The following is a 20,376-nucleotide window of genomic DNA, read 5'->3' on the forward strand; positions in this document are numbered from 1 at the left end:
CAACAGTAGCACAGAGCGAGAGAACGAGGGTGGGAGGGAAAAGAAACGAGAGGGAAAGGAGAGCAGAGAAGCTTAGAGAGACGCTCTGCACTGGAAGTGGCTACAAAAGCAGCAAGTGGTGGCTGTCTGGTAACCCGTTTTTTGATTTTCTAAAAAGAAATCTCAAGAAGGACGAGGAGAAGAACCAAGGAGAAGAGTGCTGTCTTTTATAAAAAGCCTGTGCTGGGATTTAGAAAAGAAAATCAAAGCCAAGTGGTGGGAGGGGAGGAGAGAAGCCGGGAGGAACACAAGGCAGCAATGGATTGCAAAGTGCCTCAGTCTGACCCTGGGATGGCCTGAATTCACACACTCTGCTGCTGGCCACCATCCAGCACACACTCCAGGCTGAGAACGCCAGTGAGGTACGGTACCACAGAAACGGCTACAGTCGCTCTCAAATGACAAATTAAACAATTGTATCTACATTCCATCACCTTCCCAACACATGCCACCTCAGAAGTAGCAAAAAGAGCAGCTGTGCAGCTTGTCAGGTGCACTTCTTGTATCTGACAACATATAAGTTCTTAAAAACAAAGGAAATGAGTTTTCTTCTAATAACATTATAAATGAAGTTTTTAAAAAAAGTTAAAGAAATTCATCATTTGTTAAATGTGTTTTATTTCTGGGAAAGGCTGCAAAAAGCTGCAACTCCCCTGCTCAAACAGAACCCTGCATCAGTCCTGTGAGGTTATTAGCTTCTTTATTCATTTATTCCCTTTGAAGAAGTTGATTCTTGCATCAGTGATGTTTCCAGCAGCTCCTTAGGCTGTGAGCTTTAAATGTGATGGTAGCAGCCGCTGCAGCAGCAATGGGTTTCTGCAGAGAAAGGCAGGTAAGTGCATGTCTGGAATACGTTAGATTAGGGGTTGTTAGAAACTGTACATGGCTGAAACTTGGCGCTGCAGCTCAGACAAACCACTCACTTCACCTGTGTGGAATATTTTAGCATAAGAGGCAAACACCTCCTCTACCTGTGGCACCAAGCAGAGTGTGTGCCTCTGTGTGTGTGTGTGTTTCTAAATATGTAAAATCATTGTTACTGAATTTATTTACATGAATTCTACTGTTCTATTATTGTTGTCATTGTGTTTATAAACTAAGGCAGACAAACTTTGCTCAAACGCTAACAGTGAGTGGGTGAACTGAGGTGAGGGCTTGTCTGCCAACCTGATGACTAAGTGGATCGTCATGTGAGACGACTGTGTGTGTAGCTCGTCTGGTGGTAAATGTTTTGGCTGGAGCACAATAAAATGGCTGTGGGTGTCTATATTATCACATTTACTGCAGTGTGTCTGACTTGAATACACCCGCTGCATGCCGAGTAAATGTGTACCAGCAGCACGAAGTATAAACCAGGACCTTGATCTGTTTATACTGCCATTTATTACAGGCAGGGGATCCCCTGCTTAAAAGCAGGCTTCTGATAACATTTTTTCTGAAGAGTCATCACATCAGGAGAAAAGAAGAATTAGGACGACTGGCCTACTTTAGCTGTGATTAAATTTCTAGCCTTTAAGCCACTGCTGTAGATTTGATTTCATTCTGCATGCCTGCTCACATCATGCTCAAACTCAAATATGATCGCCCCCCCCCCCNCCCTCAAATCTGTATGTCTGGAGCGCACCTGCCTTATCACCTGCCACTCAGACAGCGTCTGTCTGAGCTTGTTAGTGTGTGTGTGTGTGTGTGTAGCTTGTTATTGTTTTTATGTACACAGGAACACACACTTATTGTCAGCAGCTAACCCAACCTTGAGGTCATTACTGGTCCATTTTCCTTAAAGCAGTCATTCAAAAAAAATTTAAGTTGGATTCCATGAAAAAAAAGAATAATTAATATCTTACCTGTTGTAGATAGCTCATTGAACAGTCTCAGTTTGGAAAGCTAGGTCTTTGATTACAAATGTTTTAGAAGGCTTTTATTGTATCTTCATATACATTTTTGCTACGTCTGTGTTGTTTTGATATAAATATTTTGAATGAATTGTAAAGTTTTTGTGAAGTTTTTCATGTTTAGATGTGATTGGTTGGACACTCAGGATGACTTCCTGTTTGAGATGATATAGAAATCCTTTGTCTGATGAAGGTCTAGCAAGCTTTGACAGTGTGTGGGAGTAATTGTTTTACTTTTTTGAATTCAGCTTTTTTTCTCCTTTTGGCACCTGTTTTAGGTAGTAAATGTGTGAAGTTTATTTTGTATTCTATGGTAAAAATTTAGGAAGACAGAAGTTGCCATCAGTTCATAAAATCGGTGAGAATTAAACTCTATTTATCCAAACGGAGGCTGCTCAAAGAGCAGCCTACAATGGGTAAGATAGTTATTGTTAATAACATTTTTCTTGAGCTATCCCTTTAAGACTAGGCTAAAATCATTATGCATCACTAACTTATGAAAACCTTCCATTTGAGCATGAATGTTACTGTTACTGAGTACTCGCTCACTTTCTTGCCCTTTTGGATTGCGGCAGATAGCAGCAGCTTTAATAGACCATAATAGCAGCCTTTGCTCCTGCACGTGTATAGTAGAGCTGTGTTTTTGTCTCCTGCCTCAGCTTCAGTTTCAGTCGAATGAGCATGCCGAGTCATTCTGGGAATGTGGAAAAGTATCTCTCTGTGTGTGTCAGAGGGTCTCCTCTGTGCTGGACATGAACTTGTCATGAAACCTGGACCGTAAAAAGGACCACCTACAAAGTTAAGAAGTTCAGAAACAACACGCTTGTGCAATGGCTTTGATTTTTCTGTAGAACAGTTCATTTGCCAGGACAGCCAGGCAGCTCTAACTCTTTGAAAGCATAAAACTTTGATGGGTTTTAGGCAGCAGTGCACAGGAGCAGCCGTTTAGTAATCTTCATGCCAGGGGATGTTTGGCTCATGCATGAAGGGTAAAACAAACAGAAATATGAAACTTGAGCTCCGGATCATTTATGCAGAAGACTGTCCTGCACACCTGTCTAACGCTGTAGCCCTCAGGTTATTTCACATTGTGGCTTGCCCATTAGAATGTGGCGTGTTGCACAGTTTTACTCATGCAAGATAATAAGTTTATGGTTTTGGAATGCTTCTTCGATTAAAATATTCTTTCCTGTAACTCTTAAAAAATACTCTTAAACCAGGTGTAGTTCTCACGCTACACAGCCGCAGCTCTCTTTTTTTCACAGCCTTCAGGCTCATTTATCTTTCTATCAAATCATCACGCTAATCCCGGTGAAGCTGCTTGGCATTCAGCTTTGAATAGTTTATACTTTTAGCCCTCGGTTAAAGAGGGATCATCTGCGGATGGTCATTCCTGGTTAGGTGTGTTTGACTTTTTTCTGTTTGCATTTCAAAACAACATATACAGCTTGTCCATACCTGTCCATCTAATAAAAGAAGCAATAAGGTAGAAGTGGGGAGATGTTGGAGCATCGAAGGGAACAAGTGGAATTAGTCACAGAAGATGGAGAAAATAAATGTTCCTACAGGCTAGGCCAATGGCTAGCCAAACTTGGGCCCATATTTGTTTTTCAAGCCTATAAAATCACTTTTCTCAGTAACAATATACTGATGTGAAAGAATCCTACATTAGCTAATATTAAACTTCTACACTTTTCAATGTTTAGAGCCCTCATTTGGCCAGCTGTTAGCCTAACCTGGAGGAAGACTTCTTCCCTTCACTCAGTTCAGTAAGGACCAGACTATCTCTTTAAGACACGAGCAGATGAAAACAGGGGCTGCATCAGCAGTTTGATGTAAGGTAGATGAGGCTTTTAGAAGCAGGATCAGACTGAACTCAACGCTCTGACAGTTTGAGAACAATAAACAGCCTCCTCCTTTACAACAGATCCAGAAAAAATAAACGGAATACATGAAACCACAGCACTTATTGGCACACCTCCATCTTTCAATGACTAACCTAAGGTGCATTTGCTTTGTTTAAATAAGACTTATTCCTAATTTATTGGTTTTAACTCTTCATATCTTCAGGCTTCTTGCCAAAAATCTAAATCAGTTCATCTTTTCCATGAATCTCATAGCATACAGAGCGTTAATGTCTGTCAAAAGGTGCTGAATGTGAGATTTTCTGGTTAATTCTTGGATTTTTACCACAGATCTAGAATATAATAAATAAAACAAAACCACAACACATGAAGGCACACCTTCTTTTATTGTTATTCATTTACTAACATAAGTGGAATTTTCTGTGCAAACACAACTTTTAAAGGACATAGCTGTAGGGGTTTTAGTCTTTCTTCTTTTGCCAAAACCTATCAAAACAAACAAAAAAACTTTTTTTTTGTGGTTTTCAACTGAAAACCTCTTGGTTTCTAGCATAAACATAAGCCCTTATAATTGGGTTAATAATACAAGTTAAACAAAGTTCTAAAATGGTTGTGTACATTTGGTTTTGGCAAACATTGGTCAGAAAAAAAAAACAATGCATTTGAGACTGTTGTCAGTATTATAGAGCTTTTGGTGCTCTAGTACTGTCAGAACGAGGATATTGTCAAATTAAATAACTTTACAGTTCAGCATCTCTGACAGCTGGCTGCAAAGGCCACAAACTTCAATATTTATTTTGAAATATTACGTTTTTTTGTCAATATTTTAATAACACTATGAGTAAATACATTTTAGCCCTCAAATATGCAATTTTTCTTTGTTCAGTAAGGGTTTAATTTTTTCTTTCCAGCTTAAACAAGTCAAAATACGGTCTCTCAGGGCTCCAGGATGACAAAGATGGTGAACATCTTAAAATGAAACGGGGTATATATACCCATTTACTATATACTATGTATGACTTTAAATGGTCAAAGGCTCCAAACGAGCTTAATGATGCTGAGAAACACAATTTATCAGGTTTTAGTAACAGAAAGTATTTAGTAAATACATTTATATAAATATATGTTTACTCTTCTTAAATGTGAAGATTTGCTTTTAATTTAAAAAATAATTAAATATAGGACCTTTAATTGAAAAGACAAAGATTTAAAACATTCCTCTTGGCCTTCAGTTGTTTTTCTTTTCCTGAATACTATAATATATTTCAGAAATGCCTAATCCGTTGGCTTTAACTCTTTATGTTCTCGTAACCAGCCAGAAAAAGAATCAGCTTTTCTTCTCTGTGAATCTCTGCAAACTGTCAGCCTTTATCTGTAAAAGGTGCTGATTATGAGATCTTCAGGGTTTTACCACCTGTTGAATTCTCGGCTTTCTATCAGCTTTGCAGCTTTTGCTTCTTATGACAAAGCACCATAATTATTTCCACATTTTGTCAATAGTTTCTTTGTGTCTTTACTGGTCTGGGTGTGTGTCTCCTGCACATCTCCATATCTGGCTGCAGCTGTTATGGTGGAAGAGTGACGTGAGGGGGAGGGCAGGTTAAAGGTCCAAAAGTTTTGGCGTTTACGTGTGAGATGGTCGCCATTTTTCCAGGCCGGTAAATGAACGATTGCTGTTTGTTTCTGGAAAAGGTCACCGAAGCATCTCATTCAGTTTCAGTTTCTTCAGCAAACTCATTCAGTGCTCAGCGTTCACCGCATCTTCTCATAAAATGCAAACCGTTCTCATGTATGCACTGTCATCAAGATGTTTCACAGATCTTTGTGTGTTTGTAAGCTATGTTGTCAGCGTGCACCCTCGTGGTTTCCTGGAAGGCTGTGAGTGAGCTGCCCGAGGCTTCAGAGGAGGATTAGGAGGACCCACAGCATGTGTAAACATTTGGGTAACCCTCCAATCAGCCTCCTCTGTAGCCCCTGGGGTACTCACCTGTCTCTGTGTGTGAGAGCTGGAAGACAAATGAAGACGCTCCGTGACCCGAAACAACCAAGACGCCTAATTTCACACAAAATACTGAACATTGTCTTGACATCTGGCGTGGTTTCTCTGATTGGAATGTTAAAAATTGCTTTGGGGAGTTTGTTTTGGTGAAAGATTAGATAGAAACTCGTCAGAGTAACTAGAAGATTCTGCAGAGTTTAGCTATGTGGATTGTGTGAGTCAAGCTAAAAATCAACTTGTGTGAATCTTCATGTTTTCATTCAAAGCAAATCACGACGGCACTGATGGAGGAGTGTTGTCAAAAAGTGCCTTTTAAGTGAAGAAACATCGAAGTTACTCAACATTTTATTATTTCAAAGCACTGAAAACTAATTCATGTCATGATAAAACATAACTGCCTCCAGAAATGATGATGAGATTCAAGCCAGAGTTCGAACTAAGATTGTCCTATATTGAGAAATGACAAGATTTACAGCCATATTGGTCAAAAAAAGAGAAAAACAATCTAATACAACATTTCAAGAGGTGATGCTCAAACTATATGCTATTACTCTCATTTACTACCACACCAAAATTTAACTCAGTAGCTGTTAACTGAGTTATAGCTATTTTTGAGTTGGCTAATGTCGATTAGCTGTGGCAGCCTTCTTGAATTGAGTTGGCTCCATAGGTTCATGAACTGTAGATGCACATCCAGTAATCATTATCTGACACAGGGACACCTGCACACACAGAAATGAACAAAAACATTATCATCCAGCTTCGGCTTTTTGTGGCTGGCAATAAAAATGTTTGTGAATCCCCCAGCTGTTTCATGTAAATACTTTTTGATTTTGAGTCAATTAATTTAACATATGGCAGTCATATGGGACAAAGAAAATAAGAGAATTAAGTATGATTTGATGACATGTTAACTGTCACTGTTTCCATCACTGACAGAAAAAGTTACACAAAGTTTAGTTCTACAAAACACACAGAGTTCAGCAGAGTGTTTTTCCCAGAAGTGATGCAGGATGAGCTCATGTCTTGTCTCTGCAGACAATCCTGGCCTCTTTAGTCCACTTCTGGCCAATTAGTGGTCAGATGTGACCACTAACTGTAAACTGCGATCTCACGCACACACACGAGCAGCTCGCAGCACACTGTGAGGACACTCCGGTCTGTCTGACCAAACACACTGGGCTTCATGCTGACAGGCAGACATGTGAGGCTGGGAACCAACAAACTGTGATTTCCTCGTCTGTACGAGTTTTCAGATGAATGGTTGAATTTTTAGATTTCCATCACTTTCAAATCAGCACTGAAGAGAATAAAAATGAACATTCAGAAACTTTAAAACTATTTTTCATTTGCCTCCATGAAGCAAAAGGCAGGAAATAATGTTTTTGTTTGTTCATAGGTGGGGGTGTGTGTTGTCTCTGTTAGCAAAATATCTCATGAACCACTGGATGGATTTCAATGAAACTTGCAGAAAGAGATCATCAGACTTAGATCTGCAACTCAATAACTGGCATCAGCCTAATCCAAGATTGCCGTCACAATTTATCAACCTTGGCAAACCTAAAAAACGACTTTAACTCAGTCAGTTTTAAAGATATTGAACTAAAATTCAATGTGGTAGAAGCTGAGAGTCATCTCCAAATTATACTAACTGATCCCATGAGATTTTTGTTCAAAACTTTGCCGTTAACTATTGCAGTTACCTTTGTGTTCTTGCACTTTTATTAAATATTCAGTAATTAATCAGAATCTACTACGAATTAACCTTCAGAGTTAAATATGATTAGGATTAAAAGTGGAATCATCATTATCATATCTCACACGTTAAGCTTAATTAAAAATTGTAGAAACATGATGCAGCCTGATTTATGGAGAATATTTTTTTTTGGTTTATGGTTATTTTTTAAAAGCTGTTTCGATGTCTGATCAATAATGAAATGCAAACATATAACTCCTTTATAATACGCTCAGGATTAACAGGATCAATTTCTTCTTGCTTGTTGCCATCATTCTCCCAAACATCATTAAAGTCAACAGTGAGGAAATGTATGTCTTTCTAAAGCCCATTAGCTCCTGCAAAGAGTCTATTTGTCTTAACATTTTCTTCTCTCTCCCTGGAAAGCATTAAACATGTTTATTATGTGACTGAGCAGCGTTTGATTTTGTCGAGGAGCTGAATCAGCAGCAGATTTACGCTCGCTCTCCCTATGCACTTCATTAAAGATTTATTCAGAGACTTTCAAAATGAAAAATACGGGTTTCTGCCATTAAAGACATGCCAGAGTGCCATTCATTAGCTTCTGCTTGCCGACATGGCGTCTTAGTGAAATTACAGCAAAGTCCATAACAATCAGAAATAACACCCTGCTGTGACAGGGAAAATTACACGTCTTTGGAACAGACACTTTAAAGGTGTGATAAAATTGTATAAATGTGAGGAATGTGGATGCTTTTATCTTTCGGTAAATGAGCTGCTGAGGATTATTGTCAATTTCTGGGCTCTTTGAAGCTCTTGATCAAATGAAAATGTTGCTAATTCTTCCCAAAGAGTCACTAAGAGTGTGTTGATTTATGACGACTTGGCTGTTGGGGGAGATTATATGAACCTTCATTCATTCAGATTGTGACACGATCATGGCAGCAGTGATGAATTTAAACCTTTTTGTCTTGGTAATACACTGCAAATAATTCATATTTGATCTCCCCTGACAGTCGGTGGATAATATGTAAGTCAGGTTTACATAATGCTGCTTATATAGCAGGATTACAGTTTAAGCAGCGAGTAATCACAAGCAGACACCAATAAGCTTGTGTCATTATGCAGCAGTGGTCTGGATGTATTTATACGGCTCAATGGCTGCACTCTGAGTGGATCAGTAGAAGCAGTTCCCATACCCTCTCAGGTGTCCTGTGTTCAGAGCTGCCTGGTCCAGGAACTCAGATAAAGGCTGCCTTTGTCTGAAAGCAGGGAACAGGTAACCATTTGTGCCTGCTCTACAGAGTGTGTGTGTATGTGTGTGAGTGTGTGTGAGCGAGAGAAACAAAGAGAGATAGGATTGACTGGCCTGCCTGCTTGCTTTAACCACACGAGCAGGTGTGGCGTTTCAGCAGCTTCGTATTCACAGCGAACGGCACATGTGAGCTCGATGAACAGGAAGGTAAACTGGGATTCTGCAGACAAACGAGGAGCATTGTAAATACATTTATTCTTTCAAGAGAAGCAATAATAATAAATGTTTTTTCCTCTCAAAGGACACTAAACAGGTTAAAGAGATACTGTTTACAGCCTGTTAGTGTGAAATTTAACTCTAAATGACAAATAAAAGTGCATGACTTGTAGGTCGTAACAGCTGCCTCCAGTGTGTGTGTGTGTGCAAAGAGTTAAAAGAGATAAAAGTTAAACATTAAACATTCACCCTTCCTCTGTGGCCCAAATTGTTCTCTGTACTGTAATAGTTGTGTTTTGAACAGATTTGTGGTCACATATGCCAACACAAAGACTGAAATCAAGGTCTAGTTTTGGCAGAAGGTTCCAACAGACATGAATGCCAACAAACTTTTTAGTCAAGTTATTTTTTCAAACTTTTAAAATCACCAACTAATACAGCTTCACTGCTTTTCACTGCTTTACACACACAGTATGGGTTGAGGATGATATGACATCAAACTTTGGCTCAGTATCTGTAAATTTAGTTTGGCTAAGGTTGATTAGCTGAACTGGGATGACTCAAAAGTTTATCATTTATAGATATACATCCAATGATTGCTTTCTGAAAGTTTATTTAAATATTTTAACTCAGTGTCTGTAAAACTGAGTTCTTGCCATTTTTATGTTTGCTATAGTCACTTAGCTGTGGGGGCCATACTGAATTGGATCCACTCCAAAAGTTAATCAGTTGTAGGTTTACATTCAGTGAAGATGAGTTTGGTTAAAATCCATCCAGTGGTTCATGAGATGTTTTGTTAACAACACAGACTCGGGCAAAACATTATCACCCTTTCCCCTTCAGGGAAGACCATAATAACCAAAATGAGGAAAAGCTGTTGAACATCTGACTGGACAAACAAATTCAGCGAAGTTAGCAAAAAAAAAAAAAAAAGAAGGTGTTAACGACAACAAAGCCGATCAGAAATGTGGATTTGCAGTGAATACTCTGTGGCCATTGGAGCAATATTTTACCGTTTTATGACAAACTATAGACTAAATTGGTTGTTCCCTCCTTCCACTTCCAATTCGTGTAAGATATAAGTTGGCCACATGAACCTCAGCATGACATCAGAAGTTTGCAAATGAAACCTGTTCAGAAAATGACTTAATTTTAAAGTTTGCATTAAGTTTGTGTGACCTCAAATTGTTTGTATCTATTTGTGTCTGCCTGTTGACAAACTTCACTTTCAGATCTAACCAGACATCCCGGCTTTTAAATGGTTTCAGATTTATTGTTGTGAATTTTTTTTGCCAAGGAAACAGGTAGATCAGATTTTAATGCTCATTCTTTGGGAGGTTGCAAGGATTCCTGTTGAGACCCTCGTTTTTTAAATTTATGATGATATTCACCTGTTATACTTCCTATCCCTCAAGAAGCGGAGGAAGCCATGTTGAGTACTAGCTGAGAAAAACAGTAAATAAATTAAATAATAATATAAAAACATTAAAACTTTCTGCATTCCTCTTTGAGATTGTGTGCCCCTTTGCCAGGCATTTAAATCAGAAATTGAGGATTACCTGTTCAGGAAGCAGGAGGGTAAATAAGAAACAGAGCTCCTCTGGTGTTTGTTTAAAGAACCCGTCACGAGATTAAACTTTATGACCTCCTGCTGTTTTTAACCGACACTCGCTGTAAATATTCAATCACAAAAGGTGCCTGTGATCAAACATGAGTTTGGGGAGGTAAAATAAAAACGTAGGTGCTCAGTTTAGGTTTCAGTTGAGAGGTGAGAGTGAGGAGGACATGTCGTCTTCCTCTGTCTGAAGCTACTGTTGTGGTATTCTGTCTGAAGCTGGTGTGTGTGTGTGTGTTTGTGTGTGTGTGGAGATGTTAAGTACAGGGGCTGAATGCTATGTGGGGAGAAGTCTTTAATTAGAGCAGGAAGACACAGCTCAGGAGACACACCACACCAGACTGAAGTGTGTGTGAAGACCGGCCTCGGCTGTTAAACATCCTGTACACCTCCATAGTTTCACACCAGAAGTGTCTACTTACTGTAGTGTGTGTGTGAGGGTGTGTGTGTGTGCATGCAGTTTTATATTAAATGCATGAAGCCGCCTCAATGAGTAAAACATCTACAGACTCTGTAAATAATCTACATAAACCTGTTTTTCGTTATGACAGAATACTCTGTCATCACATCTATAAAGTTTATAAATAGCCAAATTATTAACTTTATAGATTGTTAGTGGAGCTCAGGTCTGAACACAGATGCAGACCAGTTACCTCATTAGCAAGATGCCATATTGATTTGTTCTAACACAACAGATTAGCCTGTTTATTTTTTTGTTTTATTTACAATATTACCATTTATGATTACCAATTTTTTATCCTTATTAAAAACCATGGATTGTCAATTATTAGAAATATTCTGAAAACTAATACCACAGGGCTGCGTATTTGTTGTGTCATTTATGATATTTATTATTCACAGTTTAGTGTTTACACACTACAAAATGAAAGTAAGAAATTGTAACACACAATAAATCTTGTCCTTCCAGTTTGATACAATTAAATTCAACTTATTTCTAAAATGATTAGAGGTTTTACTTTCTGACAGTTTGATGAAAATCCGTCTTCTGTTTCAGGAAATATTTTTGACAATCGAACACATGCACAGACACAGACAATTACATTATCACCCACCATAAATAGCAGCTGGTTTAAAAAAAAATATATATATCCCAGAGAGGTTATATTTGAGACACAGTTGTGGTAGATAAATCTTTAATTGAAGGCCTGTGTTTCTTCGAAGGAATTCTTATTGCTGCCATCTTTTAGGTCAGAGTTTTGGACTAAAATCATCTCATCTTGACAAATGATGGAGTTTTAGCCTTTATGGGCAAATCTTGAAAAAATGTTATGTGGAATCTGTTAGTGCTTGAAATAAATGTTGAACATGATCACACTGAATCTTGGCTCAATATTTGTAAAGCCAACTTATTTTTTGTGCAACCTGAAGATAATTAGCTGTGGTGGCCATCTTGAATAATGTTGACTCCAAAGGTTATTCAGTTGAAGATGCACATCCAATGATTACTTTCAGAGTTTTATAAAATCCATCCAGTGGTTGATGAGATTTTTTCTAACACTAACACAGGCAAAATAATATTATTGCCCACTTCTGAAAGGCAAAGTATGATAGATAAAAAAAGATAGCTTTTATTAAAAATTTTTGAATAATTTTAATACTGTCTTATATGTTCTTCATTTGCCTGGGTGTCTCTTTATTGTTGCAGTTCCCATGTGGCCGCTCAGCCATGCTGCCTGGGTATGGATTCTCTCCTTTTCCTGATTTCCAGCCCCACCTTCACTCTTTTCGCTGCCGAGGAGATATGCACAGCATGTGGATCCCAGGCCCAGGAGAGTCCCAGGGTCTGAGTGAGTCCCAGCAGGGCAGGCCTCTCCTCCACCCGTGCCGTCACAAGCACATTGCTGTGTGCCAGCAGGAAACATTGGCTTTTATTGAGCTGCAACCACCTGCAACTTCTAAGTTAAACGGTTTTGGCTCTCAGAGGCAAAACGTTATTTCAGACGCACAACGCACAGCAGACTCTCTGCCACTGAAGGGATTCAGACAAACACTAAATAAATTCAATAACATGCAGAAGGGCTGCCCCAGGACAGACACTGGACATGAAATAAGCTTGAACTTTTCTACATGTTCACCAAATGATGGGGAGCATATTTGCCAGAATGGAACAAGGACTTCTTTCCAGGACCAAACTGAGAAGCCACAAACGATAACGACGTTGTGTCGTCCTCTCCATGCAGCTCTCAGCCTCCCTCTGTCCTTCCCTCTGTCCTCTCTGTACACGAACAGAGACTCCTGGGAATCTCAGGGACCTGGTTCTCCATCCTCACCTGAATGTAACGACTGTCAGGGTCCAGACTCCTGCCAGCCTCAGAGGAGAACATCACAGGGGTCTCTGAGAGAGAAGTCGATCCGTGAGTTGACAGAGCAAATCAGGCTTTGTGAAAACATGCTTTCCTTTGAACTAACAGAGTTATTTTCCTGTCCTCAGGGCGAAAAATGCAGGTTTATTCTCCAGACAGCCTGACTGATGAATCCCTCAACAGCCCAATCCTGGAGGCAGACTACATCTTTCCTGGACCCTTTGCATCTTTTCTGGAAGAAGACCTCAGTGGATTATCTTCTTTAGAGGCCGTTTCAACTCCTTCATCCTCAGACGGTGCTCCTGATCTCCCAAGCATCAGTCAGGAAGATGTTTTCAACATTCCAGCAGAACCCTTAGTGATTATCGAGGACTCAGAACCAGGAGAGGAGGAGGAGGAGGAGACTGGGAGCATGGAGACATCAGTTCCCTCAATAGGCAGCTTTTTGTCACGAAGTCGTCAAGCTGACCAGGAACGCCGGCGCTTCTCTGCTTCAGAGCTAATATCCAGGCTGCAGCTGTCTCAAAGGAAGAACTCGTTCACCCTGAAGCTGGGGAAGTCGCTGTCTGCTCGGGTGGCCTCCAGGGACAGACAGAACTCCAACAACCTCAACCCAAACTCTGACTGTGAGTTACCAACATCTTGGTAGCTTTTCTTTTAAAGGTAGTCTAAAACAATCCAGTGAGTCCTAACAGATCACAGTACCTTACTTGGCTGCGACTGTAGTTGGTGAACTGCTTTCTCAAGGGAGAAATTTTATCTCAAAATAGTCATGGAGTTCTTGTGAGTATTATGAACACTTCTCAATTTAGTTCCTATAAATTTGACCGTTTTCAGCAGTTTTAGCAGTAATTGACACCTGTATAGCCCTTCTAACAGTCTACAACACCAAATGACCAGTTCTCCTCAGTATTTCCAACCTATTATTGATACAATAAGTCAGGTTTGCGATGCATTGCATCCCTATATGCAATGTTTTTTTTTTAATGCAACACATTTACAACCTTCTGAAGTAATGTCAACATCCACCCTATGTTTTGTGCTAGCTGGGTTAAAAACTTTGCTGATGATAAATAATAATTATTTAAAATACAAGTCTAAATCTGCCTGTCGTCATTTCAAAAGTGTAGTCCAGTAGATGAAATTATAAACATTTGGGTGGCTGCCAAGGTGGGAAAAGAAGTCATTTGCACAGTTTAAAATATAAGAGGTTTTGCAAGCCTTGCACACAAAAATAAGCTGTGATTGGCTGAAGACTGGCAGCTCAAAACATGGCTTTACATTTTGCTGGTTGCTTTGTCGCAAACACTCAGAATTCAGTGAAACTTCAAGAGAAAATTGACCTTTTTGCAAATTTGGGTTGCCAACCAGTCTTCAGCAGTCACAGTCCAGTGAGATAGTACCTTTAGGAGGTTAATAAGCTCCTAAAACTGTGAAGGTCAGAGTGTAAGATTTAATTTTCATGCTCAAACCATGCAATGTTGTCTTAAGTCACATTTTTCACTCTTTTAGCCAAACTTTCAAACTTTCAAGATCAGTTTGAGGAACATTTTTATTGCTACATTTCATCAATCTTTTTGTGAAGTTTTTTTATAAAAATTTCAAACATTTACACTTATCTAAAAATTGCCAGAGCACAAATATAAATAAATGGTTAGTTTCAGCTACTTATCTTTTACACAGTGCACTGGTTGTTTGGTAGATTGCATCAGAAGTAAACTGTGAGTATCTAAAATAAATAGTTAAACTCAAATTGCTATGTTGTGAATCTTTAAAATTCTGACAAAATCCAATTATTTTAACATTTTATGAGTAGGATTCACATGCCACCTTCAGTGAACACCAGTTTATGGCCCAGCAATGACTTTTTTGTTTTTGGTAAGTTTATTGGACGAGCCCTAACATACCCAGCCATAGTGAGCAAACAGTACAAGTCATTCTTCATCATGCATAAAATAAACTCAAGTTCAATCCCACAAAATGTGGGGAAATCCTGAACAAACATTTGTGTTACAGTCTGGCTCAATGAGCTGAGCTGAGACAAAGGTTGTAACTTGTTTTATTTAAAAATCTTATCAAAGTTTGAAATCTACAGCGCTGAACGGCCTAAATGGCCCGGTTTACCAGGTATGCCTTATGTCCACACAGGTGCAGCTATCACCGCCAGTTAGTCAGATCTAAAAAGCTTTTCACCACATGAAGCAATCACAGTGAAGATACTGAGAGTCATAACAGTGAAATGAATAGTTGGATTTAAAATGTGGAGCTGACCAATCAGAGCTACAAGGATTTTCCCAAAAAGGTAATACCACTCTGCTAGCCATTTCAAGGGCATCTTGTATTTATTCTTTCCAGGCAAATCCAACTTCAGGCATCGAAGCTCAGGAGGTTCCAGTGATAGCACCCCCCACAGTCCTGTTGGATTGGCGCCTTCACTGCCCAGTACTGAGAATGGGTTACCTTTACATCGATGGAGCACCAAACTTGGGTAATAGGTAGCAAAAAGAAGAATACATTTTTTTGTATTAAACCTTTAAGAGTCAAACAACATCCTTTGATGTGATTTTACAGAATGAGAAAGAAATCCGTGGAGGAGGACCTGGGAACAAGTCCACCAGTTTCAAACACAAATAGACTGTCACGTTTTTTGCCGAGCTGTACGTTTGTTCAAATGTGTTTTCCTTTTTCATTGAACCATTTATACCAAGCATTGCCCATTCTTTCCAGTAAGAAACCAACATTCTGAACAACATTTTGATTGTTTGCAGCAATCCTCTACCAGGAATACAGTGATGTTGCCATCAATCGAGAGATCCAGAGGCAACAAGGGAAGGAGCCAGGAACAGAGGAAGAGGGACTCAGAGATGAAGGCTCAGATGGAACTCCATCTCCGTCCAATCTGTCTCCATCCAGCTCCTTTCGTTCTTCTCGAGGTTCTGCCTTTGCGCTATGGCAGGACATTCCTGACGTCCGAACCAGCGGCCAGCTGGACAACTTCAGCAACGAGGAAAGAAAACTACAAGAGGTGAAGGAGATGTTCAGTTGATTTTTCATTTGGATTTCCATAGATTCTATGCTTGACTTCGTCTTTCCCTCCACAGGCAAAGTTTGAGCTGGTGACGTCTGAGGCGTCATACATTCGTAGCTTGATGATCGCTGTGGACCACTTCATGTTGTCTCAGGAGCTCACTGAGTGTCTTGGAGCTCAGGATAAGCAGTGGCTCTTCTCCAAGTTGCCTGAAGTCAAAGATGTCAGTGAGAGGTGAAGAGATATGGACCTGATTGCCTCTGTTGCCTTCAAGTCTGTGTTTTGACCTCAGGTGTCATTTCTCCCCCTCTGAGCATGTTTGTTCCTCACTTGTCTGTAGGTTCCTTCAGGATCTGGAGCACAGGCTGGAGGAAGACATTCTCCGTTTTGATGTGTGTGACATAGTGCTAAACCACTGCCCAGCTCTGCGAAGGGTCTATTTACCATATGTTACCAACCAGGCTTATCAGGAGCAGACATACCAACGGTTGCTGTGAGCAAGTGTTTTTGCTGTGTGTGAAATATGTTACAGATTTAAACATTCAAATAATTAAAGCCCTTGCATTCCTTAAAGGGATGCATTTCACCCACCACCTTATATGCCAAAGTTTTAAAATAAGATCCTCTTATGAGAAAGTTGTAAATGTTTTGGGCAAACCTTGTAAATGACATTATGTATGGATCCCATGCATCAACATTGTGAGAACTTGCAAGATCTGTTAGCACTCAGAGTATGTGTTGTGGATGCTTCTAAGATACTACTACAACATATTTTAAGTCACTATCTCTAAGATTGATGGCGCTACAGTCATTTTGGTGTTTGATAAGGTTCCTTAGCTGTGGTGGGCATCATGCATGGGGTTGACTGCAAAAGTTATTCAGTTGCTGATGTGCATCCAATAATTACTTTACATACAGTTATTAATTACTTTTGTTCAAAAACATTTGCATTATTGATTTATTTTCATTGAAAAGTCCCTCTAAGGGTTTTATGTAAATGTTCTCTCAGGCAGGAAAACCCTCGTTTCCCGGGCATCCTCGCCCGCCTGGAGGAGGACCTCATCTGCCAACGTCTTCCTCTGACCTCCTTCCTGATCCTTCCATTTCAGAGGATCACACGGCTTAAGATGCTGGTGGAGGTACGTGATTAACGTGATTACGTGATTTTCCTTCCAACACCATGTGACACATCTTCAAAACCATCTTTGTTTTCCAGAATATTTTGAAAAGGACAACACCAGGCTCTCGAGATGAGGACACAGCCACAAAGGCTTTCAACGAGCTAAAAAAGGTGATTGTCACTGTCTCTTATGACCAGTTGGATCAGTATTATTACTGGTGAGGCCTGACAGTAATGACCATGTTGGTGTTTGTCTTCTTAGATCATCAAAGAATGTAATTCCAGTGTGCAGTCGATGAAGAGGATGGAGGAACTGATTCATCTGAACAAGAAAATTCACTTCGAGGGCAAAGTGAGAAAAGTTTGATGGATGATCTTATGATACAGTTTTATAGGATACAAAGCAATGTGATGTTAAACAATATACTACACTGCTGCTTTTTTGGAATTTTGTTTTGGACTCATATTATTTTCAGCACCTTTGGCTCAGTGTTCTTGTTAAACATGCTGTGACTGATTTATTTATTTTTTTCTCTGCAGATTTTTCCTCTCATCTCTCAGTCCCGCTGGCTTGTGAAACACGGTGAACTCCTGGAAGTCGACACTCAGATGATGAGTATTTCAGGATCAAAACTAAAGCTGCCCACCAAGCCTGTGTACCTCCACCTGTTTAATGACTGCCTGCTGCTCTCCAGAAGGAAGGAGTGAGTGACGCAAAGTCATGGAGCTGAAAATAAAATGCTCCATGAAGTGAAAATGTTACAAGATTACATCTTTCATTTTTGTGTAATGCAGTGATAGCATCCTAAATAGGTTCATGTATTGAATAAGTTGCTGAATTGTTTTGATTCGTTTGGTTTACACCAGTTGGAAATCCATTTTTACCTTGTCATAGTTTGTACTGTTGTTCTTGTCTACCCTTTAAAGATAAAAAAAAGATAAAAAGAAACTTAAACTATTTCGTTCTGAGCCACTCAGATATTAAAACTAAAATTGAATAACTTTCCTTTGCAGCGCATGGAAGTTCATGGTGTTTGTTCATGCCAAGATCGGTGAGTTAAAAGTGAAGGACCTCAGTCAGAAACTACAAGGAATCTCAGGCTTCATCTTCCACCTGCAGCTGTGTGACGGCCAGCAGCTCAAACATCAGATCCTGCTCAAATCTCACACCGAGTAAGAAACATTCAGATAAATCACTGCTCAGCTGTGGTTCTAAAAGTCAGCCTAACTCCCTCTGATGCTTTTGTGTTTGCAAAGGAGTGGTAAGCAGAGATGGATTACCGCCATGTTTCCATCTGACCCACTTGAGGACATCGAGCAAGCAAATGAAAATGATGGTTAGAAGAGATCTTTAAGTGCACAAAGGATCAATGAAAATCTTTTCATTAATGTGTTTATCCTGTGTCTGTGGAAGTGTTTGTCTGGTTGCAAAATATCTCATGAACCAATGAACACATTTTCATTAAACTCTCAGAAAGTAATCATTGGATGTATTTAATTTATCATTCTTTTCTTGTCTCTTATTGCAGATATATCCCAGGTTCAGTGCATTAAAAGTTATCAGGCCCAGGAGCACGATGAGTTAACCATGGAAAAAGCCGACATTCTTCATGCAAAGACCATTACGAGTGATGGTAAGAGTTTGGAAAGGTCACTTTTCAGATAAGATGTTCCAGCTCTATCATGAATGTAGATTAAAGTAGAGTGTGTGTAAATTGTACAGCTGTGTGTTTGATGTTTAATGTGTTTCACCAGGTTGGGTTGAGGGCATCAGACTGTCAGACGGGGAGCGGGGCTGGTTCCCCAAAACCTACGTGGAGGAAATCACAAGTCGCAGCGCGCGCCTCCGCAACCTCCGGGAAAATATCCGCATCAAATGTGTCACACAGAAACTAAGGGGAGAGGACTGAGACGCGTCTTTCTGCAAGAAAAAAAAAGAATCAGCGTTTTTAAGCTTCAAAATGATTGTTTTAATTTTACATGAATGTGGGGCCTTTTTGTAGAATGTAGGCGCAAAAACAACTCAACTGTTTTCACTTTCACTTAGCAATCAGTTCTAATTTTCCTAGACCTCTCTCTTGGTGTTTCATGACCCACTGTGGGGCCCAGACCCTGACTTTGAGAGCCACTGATCAACTGCATGACACGTTTTCAGCTAATGGCTTTTAGAGAGTCCCCTTGTTGGTATAAAAAACAGTTTCTATATCTGTCATACTCTGTCTGTAATTTTTGCTTTTTGGAAATGGTGACAGAGTGTGTTTGACAGGCTGCTTCAGAGATGTTTGTAGGACTTTGGCTTCTTTGATGCAAAGCAGAGAAATGAGGATTGGCTCAAGACTTTTGCAAATGACTGTTTTTCTGTTTGACTTAAAAGCATCCTGAAATAATTTATCCCTCTGTGCCAAAAGCAGCTATTTTTAGCTTAAAGTTGGTTATAAAATCTATAATTGATTTGTGAGTCAGAGTGTGAAGTATATCCTCATTACCAACAACATGAGCAGGTTTTTGAGTGAACTTCCGTTACACCATCCTGCTGCTAAATACTGACCAGAGCTCCAAACATACTTCAGATGCTGAAAATAAAATCTAACTAATGCACTTTTTTCTACTGTTTGACTAAGATCAACTTTAAAAATAACCTTTAAGTACACAGATTGGGCTTTTTTCTCTGCATGAGCTGAAAGGCAGATAATTGTTGACAAATTTGAATCATTTGTTGGAAAAGAGGAAATACAGAAGCTTGACAAAAAAAATAAATTCTCCTATTTAACACCTGTGGGAAAATAGCATTTTTGGCCTAGAATATACCACTTTTGTCCCAGATTAACACCTCTTGAATAACATCAGCATCACTCACTTGTAGCTCCTCTTTGTCAGTGTGAAAATAACAAACAGCACAGTAAAACTTGTTAATAAACCACTATTAACACCAATAAACTGTAAACTCCTCCAGTGGCACATGAAATGTTTAAGGCCCTACTGTTTTTAACTTTTTAAAGACTTTAGTTGTTGGCTGTAATTTAAATGGTTGCTGTTGCAGCACGTGTATTTATATTTCTCTAGATTCTGATGTAAATGTATATTTTACTGTAGATGACGTTTTGTATAAAGAGTAGAATGTGGCTCGTTAACTTTAATGACTGTAATTTATATGCAAAAATATTTGATTAAAAAAAATAAAACATGAACTTTACAGTTGGTTTTAATCCCGACACAATAGCACATTATAAATGCTTTAACACACTGGATGTTTACTGGATTTCTGCAGACTACTGTACATGTTTAACTCTGAAATAAATACCAATATTTGCATTGTGTTGTGTGCAA

General features: G+C 39.3%; 1 protein-coding gene across 1 annotated transcript; it reads left to right on the plus strand.

Annotated features, from left to right (window-relative positions):
• Nucleotides 1-27: 27 nt before the first annotated feature.
• On the plus strand, nt 28-20,323 carry arhgef19 (Rho guanine nucleotide exchange factor (GEF) 19). Its single transcript, XM_017411190.3, has 16 exons — nt 28-401; nt 12,244-12,952; nt 13,030-13,527; nt 15,257-15,389; nt 15,473-15,558; nt 15,670-15,926; nt 16,003-16,163; nt 16,270-16,422; nt 16,939-17,068; nt 17,146-17,220; nt 17,312-17,401; nt 17,590-17,753; nt 18,064-18,222; nt 18,307-18,386; nt 18,579-18,683; nt 18,805-20,323. The coding sequence occupies exons 2-16, from the start codon at nt 12,265-12,267 to the stop codon at nt 18,957-18,959; spliced, it is 2,934 nt and encodes a 977-aa protein (XP_017266679.1). The 5' UTR covers nt 28-401; nt 12,244-12,264; the 3' UTR covers nt 18,960-20,323.
• Nucleotides 20,324-20,376: the final 53 nt, after the last annotated feature.

Source organism: Kryptolebias marmoratus, linkage group LG8 (genome assembly GCF_001649575.2).
Source record: "Kryptolebias marmoratus isolate JLee-2015 linkage group LG8, ASM164957v2, whole genome shotgun sequence".
NCBI lineage: Eukaryota > Metazoa > Chordata > Actinopteri > Cyprinodontiformes > Rivulidae > Kryptolebias > Kryptolebias marmoratus.